At 45.7% G+C, this 15,452-nt stretch overlaps 1 protein-coding gene across 1 annotated transcript in view; it reads right to left on the bottom strand.

Annotated features, from left to right (window-relative positions):
* SMAD4 (SMAD family member 4) overlaps nt 1-14,482 on the bottom strand; it is a 19,590-nt gene extending 5,108 nt beyond the window's left edge. The window contains exons 1-9 of the mRNA XM_082074212.1: nt 14,172-14,482; nt 7,833-8,199; nt 6,305-6,479; nt 5,895-5,924; nt 4,639-4,854; nt 3,461-3,550; nt 3,206-3,316; nt 1,704-1,754; nt 211-420 (exon numbers count right to left, since the gene is read on the bottom strand). Coding sequence (XP_081930338.1) covers nt 211-420; nt 1,704-1,754; nt 3,206-3,316; nt 3,461-3,550; nt 4,639-4,854; nt 5,895-5,924; nt 6,305-6,479; nt 7,833-8,081 — 1,132 coding nt within the window. The 5' untranslated portion in view covers nt 8,082-8,199; nt 14,172-14,482. The remainder of the gene's footprint in view (nt 1-210; nt 421-1,703; nt 1,755-3,205; nt 3,317-3,460; nt 3,551-4,638; nt 4,855-5,894; nt 5,925-6,304; nt 6,480-7,832; nt 8,200-14,171) is intronic.
* Nucleotides 14,483-15,452: the final 970 nt, after the last annotated feature.

Here is a 15,452-nt window from a genome sequence, read left to right as displayed (position 1 = left end):
GGTGCGGCGTGATGTACATAACGGCACGAGCTGCTCATTTTATCCTGGAAGCAACAAAAAGCAACACGCTATCACAAAGGTTTTTATCGCGTAATTCACTTTTTGGATGCATTTATCTTCGGAAAGATAAACTGTGCTGCAGGTAATTGGGTTCAATAAATACACGAGGCTTGTTTCAAAAGGGAGAAAACATGAAATATCATCGAACACGGCGGGTTTGGGGAGGCGCGCGATACCTTGCTCGCTCAATGGCTTCTGTTCGATGCACGTTGGAGAGCTGGCCCAGGCAAAAACGGTCCCCTCCGGACGGATCCACGTATCCATCCACGGTGACGATGGGACAGCTCGACGGGACTTTAAATGTCTCCCCGACTTGCACGTCCATTTCGAAATAGGCGATTGAACACCAGTATTCTGGAGCTGAAGAACAGATAGAGGTAACAACAGGCTGGATGAGCCACTTCGAGCTCTCCCCGCTAAATGAATGACCTTTGTGGTGATGGTTTTACTGCTCAGTGTTTGAGCCCAGTTTGCACAGAATCACAGAATGGACTGGGTTGGAAAAGACCTCAGAGATCATCCAGTCCAACCCTTGGTCCAACTCCAGCCCATTGACTAGATCATGGCACTAAGTGCCATGGCCAATCTCAGTTTAAAAACCTCCAGGGCCGGTGAGTCCAGCACCTCCCTGGGCAGCCATTCCAATGCCTGACCACTCTCTCTGCACAGAATTGCTTTCTCATCTCCAGCCTCAATTTAAGTTTAAGCCCCCTTGTCCTATTGCTGACTGCCTGGGAGAAGAGACCAATCCCCACCTGGCTAGAACTGCCCTTCAGGTAGTTCTAGAGAGTGCTGAGCTCAGCTCTAAGCCTCCTCTTCTCCAGACTAAACAAGCCCAGCTCCCTCAGCCTCTCCCCATAGGGCTTGTGTTCCAGTCCCTTCCCCAGTCTTGTTGCTCTTCTCTGGCCCCGCTCCAGCACTTCAATCTCTTTCCTGAGCTGAGGGGCCCAGCACTGAACACAATACTCCAGGGGTGGCCTCCCCAATGCAGAGCACAGAGGAAGGATCACTGCCCTTGTCCTGCTGCCCACGCTGGTTTGGATCCAGGACAGGATGCCATTGGCCTTCTTGGCCACCTGGGCACACTGGTGGCTCCTGTTGAGCTTCCTGTCCATGAGTCCCCCCAGGTCCCTTTCTGCCTGGCTGCTCTCCAGCCACTCTGTGCCCAGCCTGGAGCGCTGCAGGGGGTTGTTGTGGCCAAAGGGCAGCACCCGCCACTTGGCCTTGGTGAACTTCAGCCCATTGCAATGGGCCCATTGTTCCAGTCTCTCCAGATCCCTCTGCAGAGCCCTCCTGCCTTCCAGCAGCTCCACACTCCCTCCCAACTTGGTGTCAGCAGCAAATTTGCTGATGATGGTCTCAATCCCCTCATCCAAATCATCAATGAAGATGTTCAACAGGACTGGACCCAACACTGACCCCTAGTGAGTGGCCGCCAGCTGGATGCAGCCCCATTAAATTCGGTCCGCGGACAGCGTCGCTATTTCAAAACAGAGTTTTGAATGGCAATGATTTATCGCTAAATGGTTCCTCTCCTTTTAAATATATACTCACAAACTTCAGAGGACTCGATCCCAAAAGAATCAGATTCAAACCAGACAGTTTTCAATGCCCACTATATTCCGCGTTCAGGTTGTACTCACCAGGATGATTTGATATAGGAGGCTGGAATGCAAGTTCATTGTGAACCGGCCCTTGAAAAAGAAAACATACCATTTCTTGTACGCAAAGAAGGTTTTTATATTCTGAATCAACTTGGTTTTCTGCAAATGGAATAGTTACTACGGGATTGCAAAGTTTTAAAAGCAGAGCCTTAGAAAGGAAACACCAGATTTGTTACATATAGTAACACATATATAAAATATATGTGGTAGCACTGTAGCTATCTGAATTTCTCATTTCTGATCCCTGATTTCCAACCTCTAATTTCCAATCCCTAATTTCTGACCTCTCATCTCTTTATCCCTGATTTCTGATCCCTGACCCATTTCCGATCCCTGATTTCCAACCCCTAATTTGACCCCTAATTTCCAATCCCTAATTTCCAACCCCTAATTTTCGATCCCTCGTTTCTTGATCCGTGATTTCTGACCCGATTTCCGACCCCATTTCCAACCCCTCATCTCTTTATCCCTGATTTCCGATCCCTAATTTCCAACCTCTAATTTCCAACCCCTAATTTGACCCCTGATTTCCAACCCCTAATTTCTGACCCCTAATTTCCAATCCCTAATTTGACCCCTCATTTCCAATTCCTAATTTCATTTCTGAACCCTAATTTCTGAACTCTAATTTCCAACCTCTCATTTCTTGATCCCTGATTTCCGACTCCTTGTCTCTTTATTCCTGATTTCTGATCCCTGACCCCTAATTTCCAACCTCTAATTTCCAATCCCTGATTTCTGATTCCTCATTTCCAACCCCTAATTTGACCCCTAATTTCCAATTTCTGATTTTGAATCCCTAATTTCCAACATCTAATTTCCGACCCTTAATTTCTGACCTCTCATCTCTTTATTCCTGATTTCTAATCCCTGACCACTCACTTCTTGAGCCCCAATTTCCGATCCCTGATTTCTGATCCCTAATTTCTGATCCCTAATTTGACCCGATTTCCAACCCCTCATCTCTTTATCCTCGATTTCTGATCCCTGACCCCAATTTCCAACCTCTAACTTCCTAGCCCTGATTCCCAAGCCCTAATTTGACCCCTCATTTCCAATGCCTGATTTCCAACCTCTAATTTCCAATCCCTAATGTGACCCCTGATTCCCGATTCCTAATTTCCGACCCCTAATTTCTGATCCCTGATTTCCCACCTCTGATCTCTTGATCCCTAATTTCCAACCCCTGATCTCTTGATCCCTAATTTCCAACCCCTAATTTCTTGATCTCTAATTTCCAACCCCTAATTTCTTGATCCCTAATTTCTGATCCCTAATTTCCGACCTATGGTCTCTAATTTCTGACCCCTAATTTCCAATCTCTGCTGCTGTAACGGAGAAGAGTCCACCAACCACTTCTACTTAACTCGCAGAACACATCAAAACGCTGGTTCTGTATTGAAATAAAAGAGTTTGAGGGTACAGAACGACCCGAAACGAGCCCCGAGCGTTGAATAAACACGCAAACGGGTGCTACTCACAGTAATGTCCAGGGTGCATGGGCGGGTGATGCTGCAGATGGCCGTTCTGGTGGTGAGGTATGGTCGGCGTATACGCTGCCGTCCGACTTCCAGTCCAAGTCGTAGTACTGTCTGAAAAGCAAAAAGAGCGCTCGGTTTGTTTTTAAGGAGTTACTCCCCGTCTCGTTTCTAATCCTCTATTTCTCCTGCACGTTCGGGAGCTGGTTTTAGAGAGCTAAGAAGATGGCATGTATGGATATATATATATATACTCACTGTGGTGGTAAGTGGCTGGCTGAGCCGTAAAGCCATTCTGCTGAGCTCCCGGCTGTAAGAGTCCATCACTATGGCTACCTGTCAATATACCTGGTAAAGAAACAAACTACCTATTCATGAACGTTCCAAAATGGGCGATTAAGAAGAGCTCGGCGCTACCGGGTAGGAAAATAAACCCAACTAAGGGCGCTGCAAGATATAGTCACCCTGAATAGTTTAAGAGAAGGATGCAGGGAACTCTGTCGATCAACCACTTCACATCTCGTTTCGCAGCTGGAAAAACGTCCCAGGCTTTATTAAATATGAACCCAAACAGGCTAACAATTTGCTTATTTTGTTGGGTTTTCCGCCCCCCAAAATACATATTTCAAAAACCATCTAAGCTTTGAAGTATAACTACAAATATTTCAGGCTAGGTTGTAAGAATTTGATTCGAAAAGGCTTCAGCTCAGCCATTAACACTCAGCAGTTTCACTCAAACTGGTCTGAATTTAGAACTGTAAATGGAAAACCTGAACTAAAACCTAAGATTAAGTTGTTTGTTTCATGTCTTGGCTCCAAAAATTAGAGCAAGGATGAGAAAAAGTTATTAAGTGTTGTGCAAAGACAATGTGATTAAACTGCCTTGTCCTTTTTTCCCCATTGGAGACAAATACAGACGTTGTACCTCAGTTTTAGCGAAAATTAAAGACACCACCATAATTCAAATTTGATAACATCAAATCCATTATATTCACACATTTTTAATATTAAAGTGATTATGTGAAACCTCTCCAAACGTCATGGTTTCCCTGTTTCCTATGTGTAAATGTTTGGAGTGAAGCGGGAGGTTTGACGTCGCAAACTCTTCCACTTGTAGCAAATACCCCTAGAAAAGGCAATTTTCAACGCAGCACCCCTATGGACTCATTAAAATATTAATTAGGGCTGTCGCTTTGGTAGGACAGCGGGCCGTCCAGTCTCTCAATACTTATAGTTGTAAAAAAAGAATACAATTCTTCACTCCTACAGCAATTATTCAAATCATAGCCACGACGTTAACGATGATGAGATCGCATCGTATCAACGCGGCGACACCGCGGCGCCAACGCGAGCGACGCTTGGGTGAAAACCCCCCGTTATCTTGGAGATTTGGCGGTTTTCGGCGGATTCTTTGGTAAAATAGGTGTGAATCTTACTTGTCGAAGCCACGGGAATGTTGGGGAAGTTGGTGGTGCTGGTGGTGCTGGCCTCGGTGGGCGCCAGCATGGCCGGGGTGCTGTACGGCTCCGTGGACGCCCGGTTGCTGGGCGGGTGTTGGATGGTTTGGACCGAATGGCCTTCGGCCGAGGACAACGACGGCTGCCCCTCGTAGTCGTGAACGTATTCGTCTTTCACCAACATGCTCGACGGAGCTGCGAAGGAGCAAACGGGTCAGCGTGCAAAGCAAATCTAGACTTTATTTTCCATATAAACGTCGCTAAATTCCGAATAAACGCTGAGGCAACGCGGTGGAAAAAACAACTGTTTGGTTTGCCCTTTAGTAGATTCCAACAGCGTTTTGTTTTCTAGTGGAAATGGTTAATAAAAGGGAAAACCACGCTTTTTGTCAAGCAGCTAAATATATGTTAATGCAGCAGCTAACAAACCAATTCCCAGTATACAGGAATATCTATAAAGCTCCTATGAAAAATATGATTTGTGAAGAAAAACGTCACGTAATTCTGAGCAGCTCCCGTTCCAATTGACTAGAAGCATCCAATTCACATTCAAAGACAATATAACACTATATTTAACAATGTAGCCACTAATTCAGAATATTCCACGTACAGCATAAATTACCACCAGCTCTAGTACATTCATTTTTTTAATATATATATATATTTATTCTATTGAGCACATTCAAGTAAAACTCTCATCCTACATTAGAGCTCGCGCTCGTTTTTAAAGCAGCCTTAAATATATTAAAATCTGACGGCAATTTTCGGTTTCCTGCTGTGAAAACAGTAGCACGACAGGGAAATACTTATTATGTATTTAACCACTGGTTCATAAGCTTTCATTCTATACAAAAGGATCATTTTTCAGACGACACAGGTACCAAAATAAGCAAAGATGAGCAGGCAAGTTAAAGCTTTGTTGAGTTGTCTGGGGTTTTATGTCATTTTTGCTTGAATATTTCTAATCAAAACACCGGGTTACCCAAATTTCCTTCTCTATGAACATCAATTGCAATGAAAACAGGACACACGAGGGGAGCTGAAGCTTCAATTTAAATTATTTATCAATATTTGCTTCTCATACGCTGCTGAGCTGGTTTTCCAAAAGACAAATTCAATTCCATCTGCTCTCTATTCCCCTTCCCAAGGAAATATCCAGGAATAAAATCCGTGCGTCCTGAGAGTTTAACACGGTTTGTGCCCATAAAAATGCAACAGTAAATAGAATTACTCACCAGAACTCTGTAGTGTCAGCCCTGAGAGATCTTGAAAAAGAAGAAAAAGAGGGTGTGGATGGTTATATACATGGAGATTTGAACATTAAGTTTATAAGCTTTTATAAATTAGGCTCTACATAATATACCCCCCTCCATCACAACACAAGTCCCAACGCTAAATTACTCCTAGGATACACATTCACGGTAAGAAATGTGCGCAAAGCCAACAAAAAGGCTTCAACAACAGTCACAAACTGTTCTTTCCAATCTGGAATAAAGGTTAAAATATCATTCCATTCAGACAAACAAGAGCACATTTATAATTAGACCATTAAAGTGAATGTTTCTAATTTAGGCCTGTATATTCTACACCCCAAAAGACAAACATTGTCTAGTTTATTCCCACCTGAAATGGAGAGGCTACTTACCGATGCCAGGCGATACTACACGCTCGTAATGGTAAGGGTTTACACAGACACTGTCACATTTTAAGTCAAAAGCGTACTGACAATATTTAACATGCTTGAGTTCATTTTTATGAAGATCGGGCCACCTCCAAAGACGAGCGTAAATCACATGGGGGAATCCCTTGCGACCGGCCACCTAAAAAGTCAAGACACAAAAGTCGATTGGGAAATATTTCCCTTTCTTTGGGAGAGGACAAACATCAACATCATCTCTCATGAGGACATAACAAGATGGATGGATGATGGCAGAGCGGTGGACGTGGTCTACATTGACTTGAGTGAGACATTTGACACCGTGTCCCACAGCATCCTCCCAGCTGAACTGAGGGAGTGCGGGCTGGATGAGCGGGGAGTGAGGTGGAGTGTGAGCTGGCTGAAGGGAAGAACCAGAGAGTCGTGGTCAATGGGCAGAGTCCAGTTGATCCTGTATCCAGTGCAGGGCCTCAGGGGCAGTGCTGGGGCCGGGACTGTTCAATATATTCATCAGTGATTTGGCCGAGGGAATAGAGTGACTGTCAGCAAGTTTGCTGGTGACACCAAGCTGGGAGGAGTGGCTGACACGCCAGAGGCTGTGCTGCCATCAGAGACCTGGACAGGCTGGAGAGCTGGGCGGGAAAATGGAATGAAATAGAACAAGGGCAAGTGTAGAGTCTTGAATGTGGGCAGGAACAGCCCCAGGTTCCAGTGTAAGTTGGGGAATGAGCTGTTAGAGAGCAGCGTAGGGGAAAGGGACCTGGGGGTCCTGGGGCCAGCAGGGTGACCATGAGCCAGCACTGGGCCCTTGTGGCCAGGAAGCCAATGGGACCTGGGGTGGGTTAGAAGGGGGGGGTCAGTAGGTCCGAGAGGTTCTCCTGCCCCTCTGCTCTGCCCTGGGGAGACCACACCTGGAATCTTGTGTCCAGTTGTGGCCCCTCAGTTCCAGCAGGACAGGGAACTGCTGGAGAGAGTCCAGCGCAGCCACCAAGATGCTGCAGGGAGTGGAGCATCTCCCGTGTGAGGAAAGGCTGAGGGAGCTGGGGCTCTGGAGCTGGACAAGAGGACACTGAGGGGTGACCTCATTCATATTTACAGATCTATAAAGGGGGAGTGTCAGGAGGATGGAGCCAGGCTCTTCTCGGTGACAACCGGTGATAGGACAAGGGGTATTGGATCAAACTGGAACACAAAAGGTTCCACTTAAATTTGAGAAGAAACTTGTTCCTGGTGAGGGTGGCAGAGCCTGGCCCAGGCTGCCCAGGGGGTTGTGGAGTCTCCTTCTGTGCAGACATTCCAACCCGCCTGGACACCTTCCTGTGGAACCTCATCTGGGTGTTCCTGCTCCATGGGGGGATTGCACTGGATGAGCTTTCCAGGTCCCTTCCAATCCCTGACATTCTGTGATTCTCTCCATCATCAAAATAGGAAAAAATAAAAATAAAGCTGGTGGACAGCTACTCTTCCTCAACACTCCAGAATGGAGGAGAACATCTGATTTTTCGCTTGTACTAACCTGAAGCCTCCCGTCTAGCGTTCTCTGGATCGTCACGCACTTGCTGGGATGAGCTCCGTTCGTGGTTATGGCCGTAATCAAAGAATCCAACTCATCTTTTTTCTCCTTCAGCTTCTTCACTAAACTCTCGATGGCGCGTTTGGCGAAGGTTTCGCTCTCCCCACCTTGGCGATGGCACATCAAGCTGTGAACGATGCTCAGACAAGCGTCATTACTTGTTGGCGTGTTAGTAATAGACATATTGTCCATTTGTCACAGCTTTTTTTGTTTAATTTTCCTTTCAGATCAACCGTCGGGTTTGGAGGCTGTTCTGATTTTCAAGCCGATGAACGAGAGATGATCCAAGTGAAGCGTTAGATGGGAAAACCTAGGAGGAAAAAATAGCTACATTAGAATTTCTTTAGTAACAAATCACGTTTCTCTGTGGCTTTTGGCTTCTTTTTCAAGCTACGTGCAGGATATTAAAAAGCACATGAAGACATACCGAAGTCAGTAAAAAAGTGTCTCAAACAGAACTGCCTTAATTACACTAAATTTAAGATAAGGAATAAGTCTGTCCTAAAGTATTTGGCCTTTAAGCTCCACTTGGGAAGAACCTGCAGTGGTTTCTGGTCATGAATTTATTCTTCTCGAATATCCTTTGGAAGTTTCCTTTAATTCACAAATTAGAAGAGCTTGATTGATTCTGAATGAGCTACTTAATTACTACACTTTACATTTTCTGAATAAGTTTAAAATAGAAGCCTTTCTGAAACCACCATTACATTCTCAGCAATGTAAATAAAATATATAAAGGAAAACACTAACCTAAAAGTTCGAGTAAGATCATTTTACTTAGTTATTTAAGTCTCTCCTTTTGCGCTTCAACTCATTAAACCTCTTTGAAAAGTCAAGCTTAACCTGTCACTCATTCTCTATGGCAACCTACATAGATCCACCAGCTAAACCAGAATAAATATCCTTTCCCTTAAATATAAACCAGCATCCCAGATAGATGGGCACAAGTCATCATAAATAATAATAATAATAAATTTATTAGCCAAAAGAGCTTGAAATAAAGAGATGAATGATAAATTTCCTCGCTGACTTTGAGCGGAGGAAGATGGAGCGAATAAATCCTTATTGAAGCGGGACGATCTTCCGAAATGTCGACTCACCCGGCGCTCCGCAGGAGCTTCTGACCGCTCAGCACTTTCCGAAGCCGGGCCGCTTGTTTTGAGGGTTTTGAATATCGAAGCGCGTGGCCGTTCGGGAGCTTTACAAGTCCCCTCTAGAGAAATCCTCTATTTAATCGCGCAATTTTAATCCCCAAAAAAGCGAGTAGGTCAGTAGTTACCACACTGGTGTCTATCAATAGACACCGTGAGGTGTTTCTTCTTTGGATAATTTGCAGACAAGTTTTTAAGTTCCTCCAAATTGATTTTCTCACTAAATCGCTCCGCTGATCACACATTCAAGAGGTGCCTTCACACCTTCTTACTCTGTTGCTTTCATGTATGCGAATAAAAGCAAAACGCAACCTTAACGTGACGTATTTTTAAGGCTTCCGGCCACGGAGCGCTGGATGTTCCGCCAAACAACCGTCTGCCTGCGTGATTTAATGTTTATTTGATGTATGAAACCATACATTCGTTCCTTAGCACGTCCCACGCTCATCCCGCGCTTGGATATACAGTGGGATAGGGAGAGCCAAGTATATGGAGCAAAAATATCCCTCTCGGCAGGAATTTCATGGAAACAGCAACAGGTGAGAGTGTTTTGGGGGGAAAAGAGGCAAAAAAGAGACTGAGAACACGAGACAAGCAGCAAGAGATGAGAGTGAAGCTCTTGGCTTCGCCTGCCAAGGAATAAGATATTTATCTCCCTTTTGCTATGATATGGTGCAAGCAGAACAAAGAGAACAAGCTAAACTAATATTCTAACAAAGTTATAGAGAATTACCTCGTTATGGTATGGATTGCAACTAAGAAGCATTAAGAAGTGTTAAAAAACAAGCCAACGAGTGTTCCGTGATAGTTTAAGTACTGTAACAAGAATAAGATCCTCTGAAAAGGAGAGAAATCTGAAAGACAAGATTGCCAAGTCATTAAAAACACCTTTAACGACATGTAGTGAACACGTCACTATCTCCAAGAACTGATAAGTAACCAGGAGCTGAAATTCTTCTTCCGAGACCAATGCAGACTTGAACAAATACCACGTACGACCCACTTTCCTCACTGAAGGGTGACGGATCTTTTTAGCCGGCGCGATGAAATTCCAACCACGGAGCAGCTGTCTGAAACGAAAACCGCGACGCTGGTGCCACATGCCCCGTTTTCACGGCTGCCAGAAATTACCTGAACAATAGAAATAGATTGTGGAAGGTCTGGAAGGTCTCTCGCCAGGCCTGAGAGTTGCTGAGGTGCGTTTGAGTTTGAAAGCCTTCAGCAAAAAGCACGTAGAGACATAGAGACGTCGGGAGAGACACGTGCGCCGTCTGAAGGTACAAACAAGAGGTTTAGGAAGAGAAAAGATGGGTTTTAGATTAGAAAAAAACACGCGGAGTTGATTTCCTTGCTTATACAAAGGTATTATTACAGAAACTCAAGGCATGAGGGCTGCAAAAAAGGTGTCGCAGCCATTTAGCGAAGCGAATTTGGGAACTTTGGGGAGAACGATCAACCCCGAACGAGCAAATGAAATAAAACGCTTACACGGATAAACCGTGGATGGAGCTGGAAATGAGCGACTAACCCAAAGGAATATGATCGGAGGAATCCGACAGCTCGGGCAAGACGGTTAATCCAGCGCGACGCTGCTATGATACCCTACCCTGTTCATTTCCAGTGGGGTTGAAGCCAATCGCAGCTGCGGAGGGCTCAAATTCCCCGAGAAACTCGGTCTAAAAATGTGACAGTCCAAATGCCACCCGATAATTGCTTTAAGAAACGGGCGAAAGGCCAAAAGCCCCTCCACGTCATTTTCTGAGCTTGGATTTGATTCGTTAAATTGCTACGGCCAACTAGATGTTTTTTAAACGAGACGCGACTTGAGACGCTCGGAGATTTCGCGGGACAAATTATGTGTGAAGTATTAATAGTGGTTTTGATGATGGAGATGAGCTCAGAAAAGAGGTTCCAGCTCAGAAAAGAGGTTCCAGACGCGGTGCTGAAGGTGCAGAGATGCTGGTGGGACGTTGACATGGGGTAGACAGGAGACACGGACGCATCCGAAGCGAAGGAACAACCAAGATGGATTTGCCACCGCGTGTGCAAGAGGCCTGAAATAAACAGTTGTGAGGGGAATCCAAGCAGTTTGTGAAGTTAAAATCAAATTAAAAACAAAGATGTTACACGTGCGGAGTAACAGATGACACATTTGGGGCTCGGGAAGCCTTTAAACAACAAGGTAGAGAAAGATCTGCCTTTTCTTTTTGTGCAAACTGATCAGAAAACAGTTCTGTGTCACCTTAAAGCATTTCAAACGATCACCAATGGATGAGCAGATCCTTTCTGACTGAACTGTTCCGTTCTAAATGATGCAATCACAGATTTTCAGCAGCAAAAATGCTCTGTGATGAACATAAATATATAAAGCTGAGAACTTTTAGTCCTCGTACGTATAAGGGCTGGTGTTACAAATGCAGAGATGCTAAAGACAATAACGTATGGAAAATAAGCGTTTCTAACGGCATTCGCCAGGTACGATACGTTTTTATCTACGCTATGAATCTTAAGATAACTTGGCCATTATCCGTTGTAAAATAATGCAGAAGGGTCTAAGCGAGTCAGCAGAATTGCAGGCAGAACACCCTTTGCGATGAGCCATGACTTTAGTATTAAGTATTACTACGGTCTTGGGGGAAAAGGAAAAGAAAAGCTCATATGGTCTGAGCTTTCAAGTAAAATATGAAGGTAATTTGGGGAAAAATGTATCTAAGAAAACATAAGAACGGGTTACCGGAGTTTGCTCCCGATGCTCTGGGAGTAACAGCCACCCCAGTCCTAGATCCGCAACATTTTGAGCCCAGGCGGTACCGCGATGTTAACGAACTGGCTAATTAGAAGAGCATACAAATTGACGTTTTGCTAGAACATTTCCCACGAATAAAGGACGAGAAAGGCTCTTGCATAAGCTGCTGCCTCCAAAATTAGACGAACACGAAGCTGCCGCTAAAGCAGCGTATATATATTTGATAGCTTTTAACCACCAAAACATTACTCCGGAGTTTGGCTGTTTAATAATGCAGTGGTAGAAGTTTTATGATCAACATGATAAAGAAAAAGAATCCATAAACCAATAAAACAAAAGGCAGCTCGAGATTTGATGAAGAGATGAATAAGTGATTAAACTGCAGCTACTTTCCAGCACATTAGACTATTAGCTACTTGCCCAAAGGGTGAACGGGAACAAAAATGTTTGTAGACATAAGAACAAGCGGCATTAAAGAGCGGGAGAACTGCAAAGGTACCACACTTCTGTACACTAAGATCTAACATTCCCCAGAACACTATTTTTGTGCGCTTATCTGAATCATCACTCTCAATTCTGCTCATCTCGCTGTCAGGCGCTAGAAAAATTGAAGACACATGACAGCGTCAAAAGAACCGGAGACGAGTTTTAAGACAACTCTGAGTGGCAACTCTTTCGTCTTCACATAAATCTGCGGTGAAAAAAGCACGAGCAGCCATTTCTTTGGGGAAGAAAGCGATGTGGCTGCTCATCTGCATCTTTACTCCTCGCGGTTTCCACCTGTGCGCTTCAACGGCTTTCAAAAAGCACTTCTACGTTCTATTTTGGGGAAAATTCACGGCTCAAAAAGCTCCTCTTTTCAATACAGGCTTCTTGTATGGTCAGAGAGGGACGATCACGACATGGAAAGGGCACTAAACTCCTCGAAAACTGGATTTATTTGCACAACGCACCTCCAAAAGGGTGTTTCACCCCCTCTCCTCATCCTCACACCGCATTAAAACCCAACAACGGGCGGAGAAAAAGCTGAAGGCGGTGGAAGTTTTGCCATAAAACAACAAGCAAACCTGAACTCTTCCTCAGAGGATCCTGCAAGCCCCATATTCTCAAAGAAAGGTTCTTCCAAGAAGGCCAATTTGTCAAAACATCCCAAAGAGGAAACAATTGCGGCTCGGCCAAGCAATAAAAGGAAGAGTCAAACCTCACTCGGGCAGAAGCGGTGTGATTTTTTTCCACTCGCACGTAACGTTTCGATACCCCGGCAATAGGTGTATTAGATAACATCTGTTCTTTATTGTAATCTGCACGGGGATAATGTTCTCTGCAAAACACACAAAAATCACCTCTGGGCAAAGCAAGCGTGGAAAATTCCAGCCGCAACCAAAAGCCGAGTTTTTCACAAGGTGAACAACATAGGAAAACAGAGTCCTAAGATTCCAGGAGGACTTTAACACCAGCACAGTGACGGCTGCTCCTCACCAGGACCCGCTCTCAGCACCTTTGTTCTCCGCTAAATCTGTCGCTACCTCTCCAAACTCACAACCCTATTGTGCCGGCTGCGCTCGAACGCATTATGTAAAGAGCCATCGACGTCAAGAAAAAGGCATTCTAATCAGTTTGAGACACTCTTTAGGCCGCAACTCTTTGAAATAAAGTTTCCCCATCAATATTAAACACACATGCTTATGCAACAAGCAAATCAAAAGAGGTTGGCGAATGCAAAGCGAGAAGAAACTCCGGCCAAGATAACAGGAGGGCCAGAAGGACAAGTTGCCTATTACGGGGCGCAAAAACAAGTTTAGTTTTATAAGTTTCGACAAGCGACATCACTGAGCAAAGTAATAAGAGGACGAGAGTCTTAGAGTTACAAAGATGACAGTGGGGAATCGCTCTCGCCTGTTGACAGTGGCACAGCAGCCTTAACCGAGATAATTTGAGAAGCGGTGGTAAAAAACACCACGATCCTGCTCCGGCCGTGTGTGTTTGACAACACTTGGGGTTGCAGTCGTGCAATTTGGGTTCGAAATAATAACGCGTCCAACCCACAAGTGGATTAGCCCATAAATTAACCAGCCTCCCGCGGTATAAAACTGGAAGGCTCAAGGATGGAACAAGTCACAAACCCCCCTCAAAAAAATAAAAAAAACACAACGTGACACGGGGAAGGGAAGGAAAAATAGTAATGATGGAATAATCTTTAATTGTGCGCCTGTTACCGTGAATAAAATGGCAGGTTTGGCAGAGGCAAAGCAAACAAAACCCATTTCCCAGCGTGCGGGAGAGAGGGGAGAAAATTTTAAATAAATCATAGTCAAAGTTTGTTGTTTGGGTTGGTTTTTTTTTTTGAGGGGGGGTGTTTTTCGGGGACCCGAGAGCGGGTGTTACCTGAGCGGCCGCTCTCCGGGCGCGGCCTGTGGTGAGAAGCGGTGCCGGGGCGGGGGGGGGGGGGAGGATTCCCTCGCCTCAGCCGGCCCCGGTGCGGCGGAGCGGGCCAGGCCTCCGCCCCCCCGCCCTGCCCGGCCCTCCCCTCCCCGGGGCTGCGGCGGGGGCGGCGCTGGGAGGCGCGGGGAAGCGGGGGAACCGGCCGCCCTGCACCGGCCGCCGCCGCCGCCTTCCCGGGCTTGTTGTTGTTGTGGTGGCTCCGGCCGCTCGCGCTCCGCGGCCGACACGTCCGAGCGCACCCGCGCATGCGCGACATCCGGGTATCACCCCCCCCCCCCCACCTCCCCGCCCGCCACGGCGGAGCGGCTCCGCGCAGCGCCTCCCGCGAGCCAAGTGCGCATGCGCGCCCGCCGCGCCGCGGTTGCTGCGCAGCCGGCTGGAAGAGAGTGGAGCGGGCGGGCGCGTTACGCGGGTTTATTTTTGTGGTTGGCGTCCGGCGCCCGCGAAAAGGCAGCGGGCCAAAAATGCGGCTCTAACAAATGCAAACACAATCCCTATAAGTGCAAAATCCCACAAATGCAACCTCCAGAAGTGGAAAAACCTCACAAATGCAAACCCCAGAAGTAGAAAGTCCCCCAAATGCAACCGCAACAAATGCACGGGGACACTAATGCAACCCCAATGCAAACACTGGGCTGCAAATCCAACTGCAAATCCAGGAAAATCAAACTCCCCAACGGAATTCAGCTGAAAATGAGAATATTAATTCGTTAGAAGACAAAAGAGAAGGGAAAAGAGGCACGAAATGCCGCAATCGCTGCAAAATGCAACGTTTTTGCTAAATACAGGGGGTGTTTGGCAGGGTGCTAACGCAGCTACTCTGATAAGAACAACGAAGAATGATGGAAATGACAAAAAATCGTTATATCACCATAGCAAAAAACTTCCTGCTCACACTATAAAGTCATTTATAGCCACTTCCACACCCTTTAAATCTCAGTGATGAAAAGCAATGTAAAATAGTGCTATATTGGGCTTTTCCTGGGTGGATGTAATTGAAGCTTCTTCACATCGGGATTTGCTGAGCGCGTTGCAGATGATCTGATATTTGAGTTTGGGAACATGAAATTAATTCGCTTTGACAACACGTATTAAATGGGAAACGATCTGAATTCGGGGTCGTTGTGATTATATCGTGATTATAGATCCGTGTGTTTGAAGCCGGAGCTCAAAGGAAGACGCTTCACGCACCAAAAACGCCTCCGAACTCCGGTATTTTTCAAA

Source organism: Streptopelia decaocto (assembly GCF_964273445.1).
Source record: "Streptopelia decaocto genome assembly, chromosome: Z".
NCBI classification, from domain to species: Eukaryota; Metazoa; Chordata; class Aves; order Columbiformes; family Columbidae; genus Streptopelia; species Streptopelia decaocto.
This window is presented reverse-complemented; position numbering and strand designations above follow the sequence as displayed.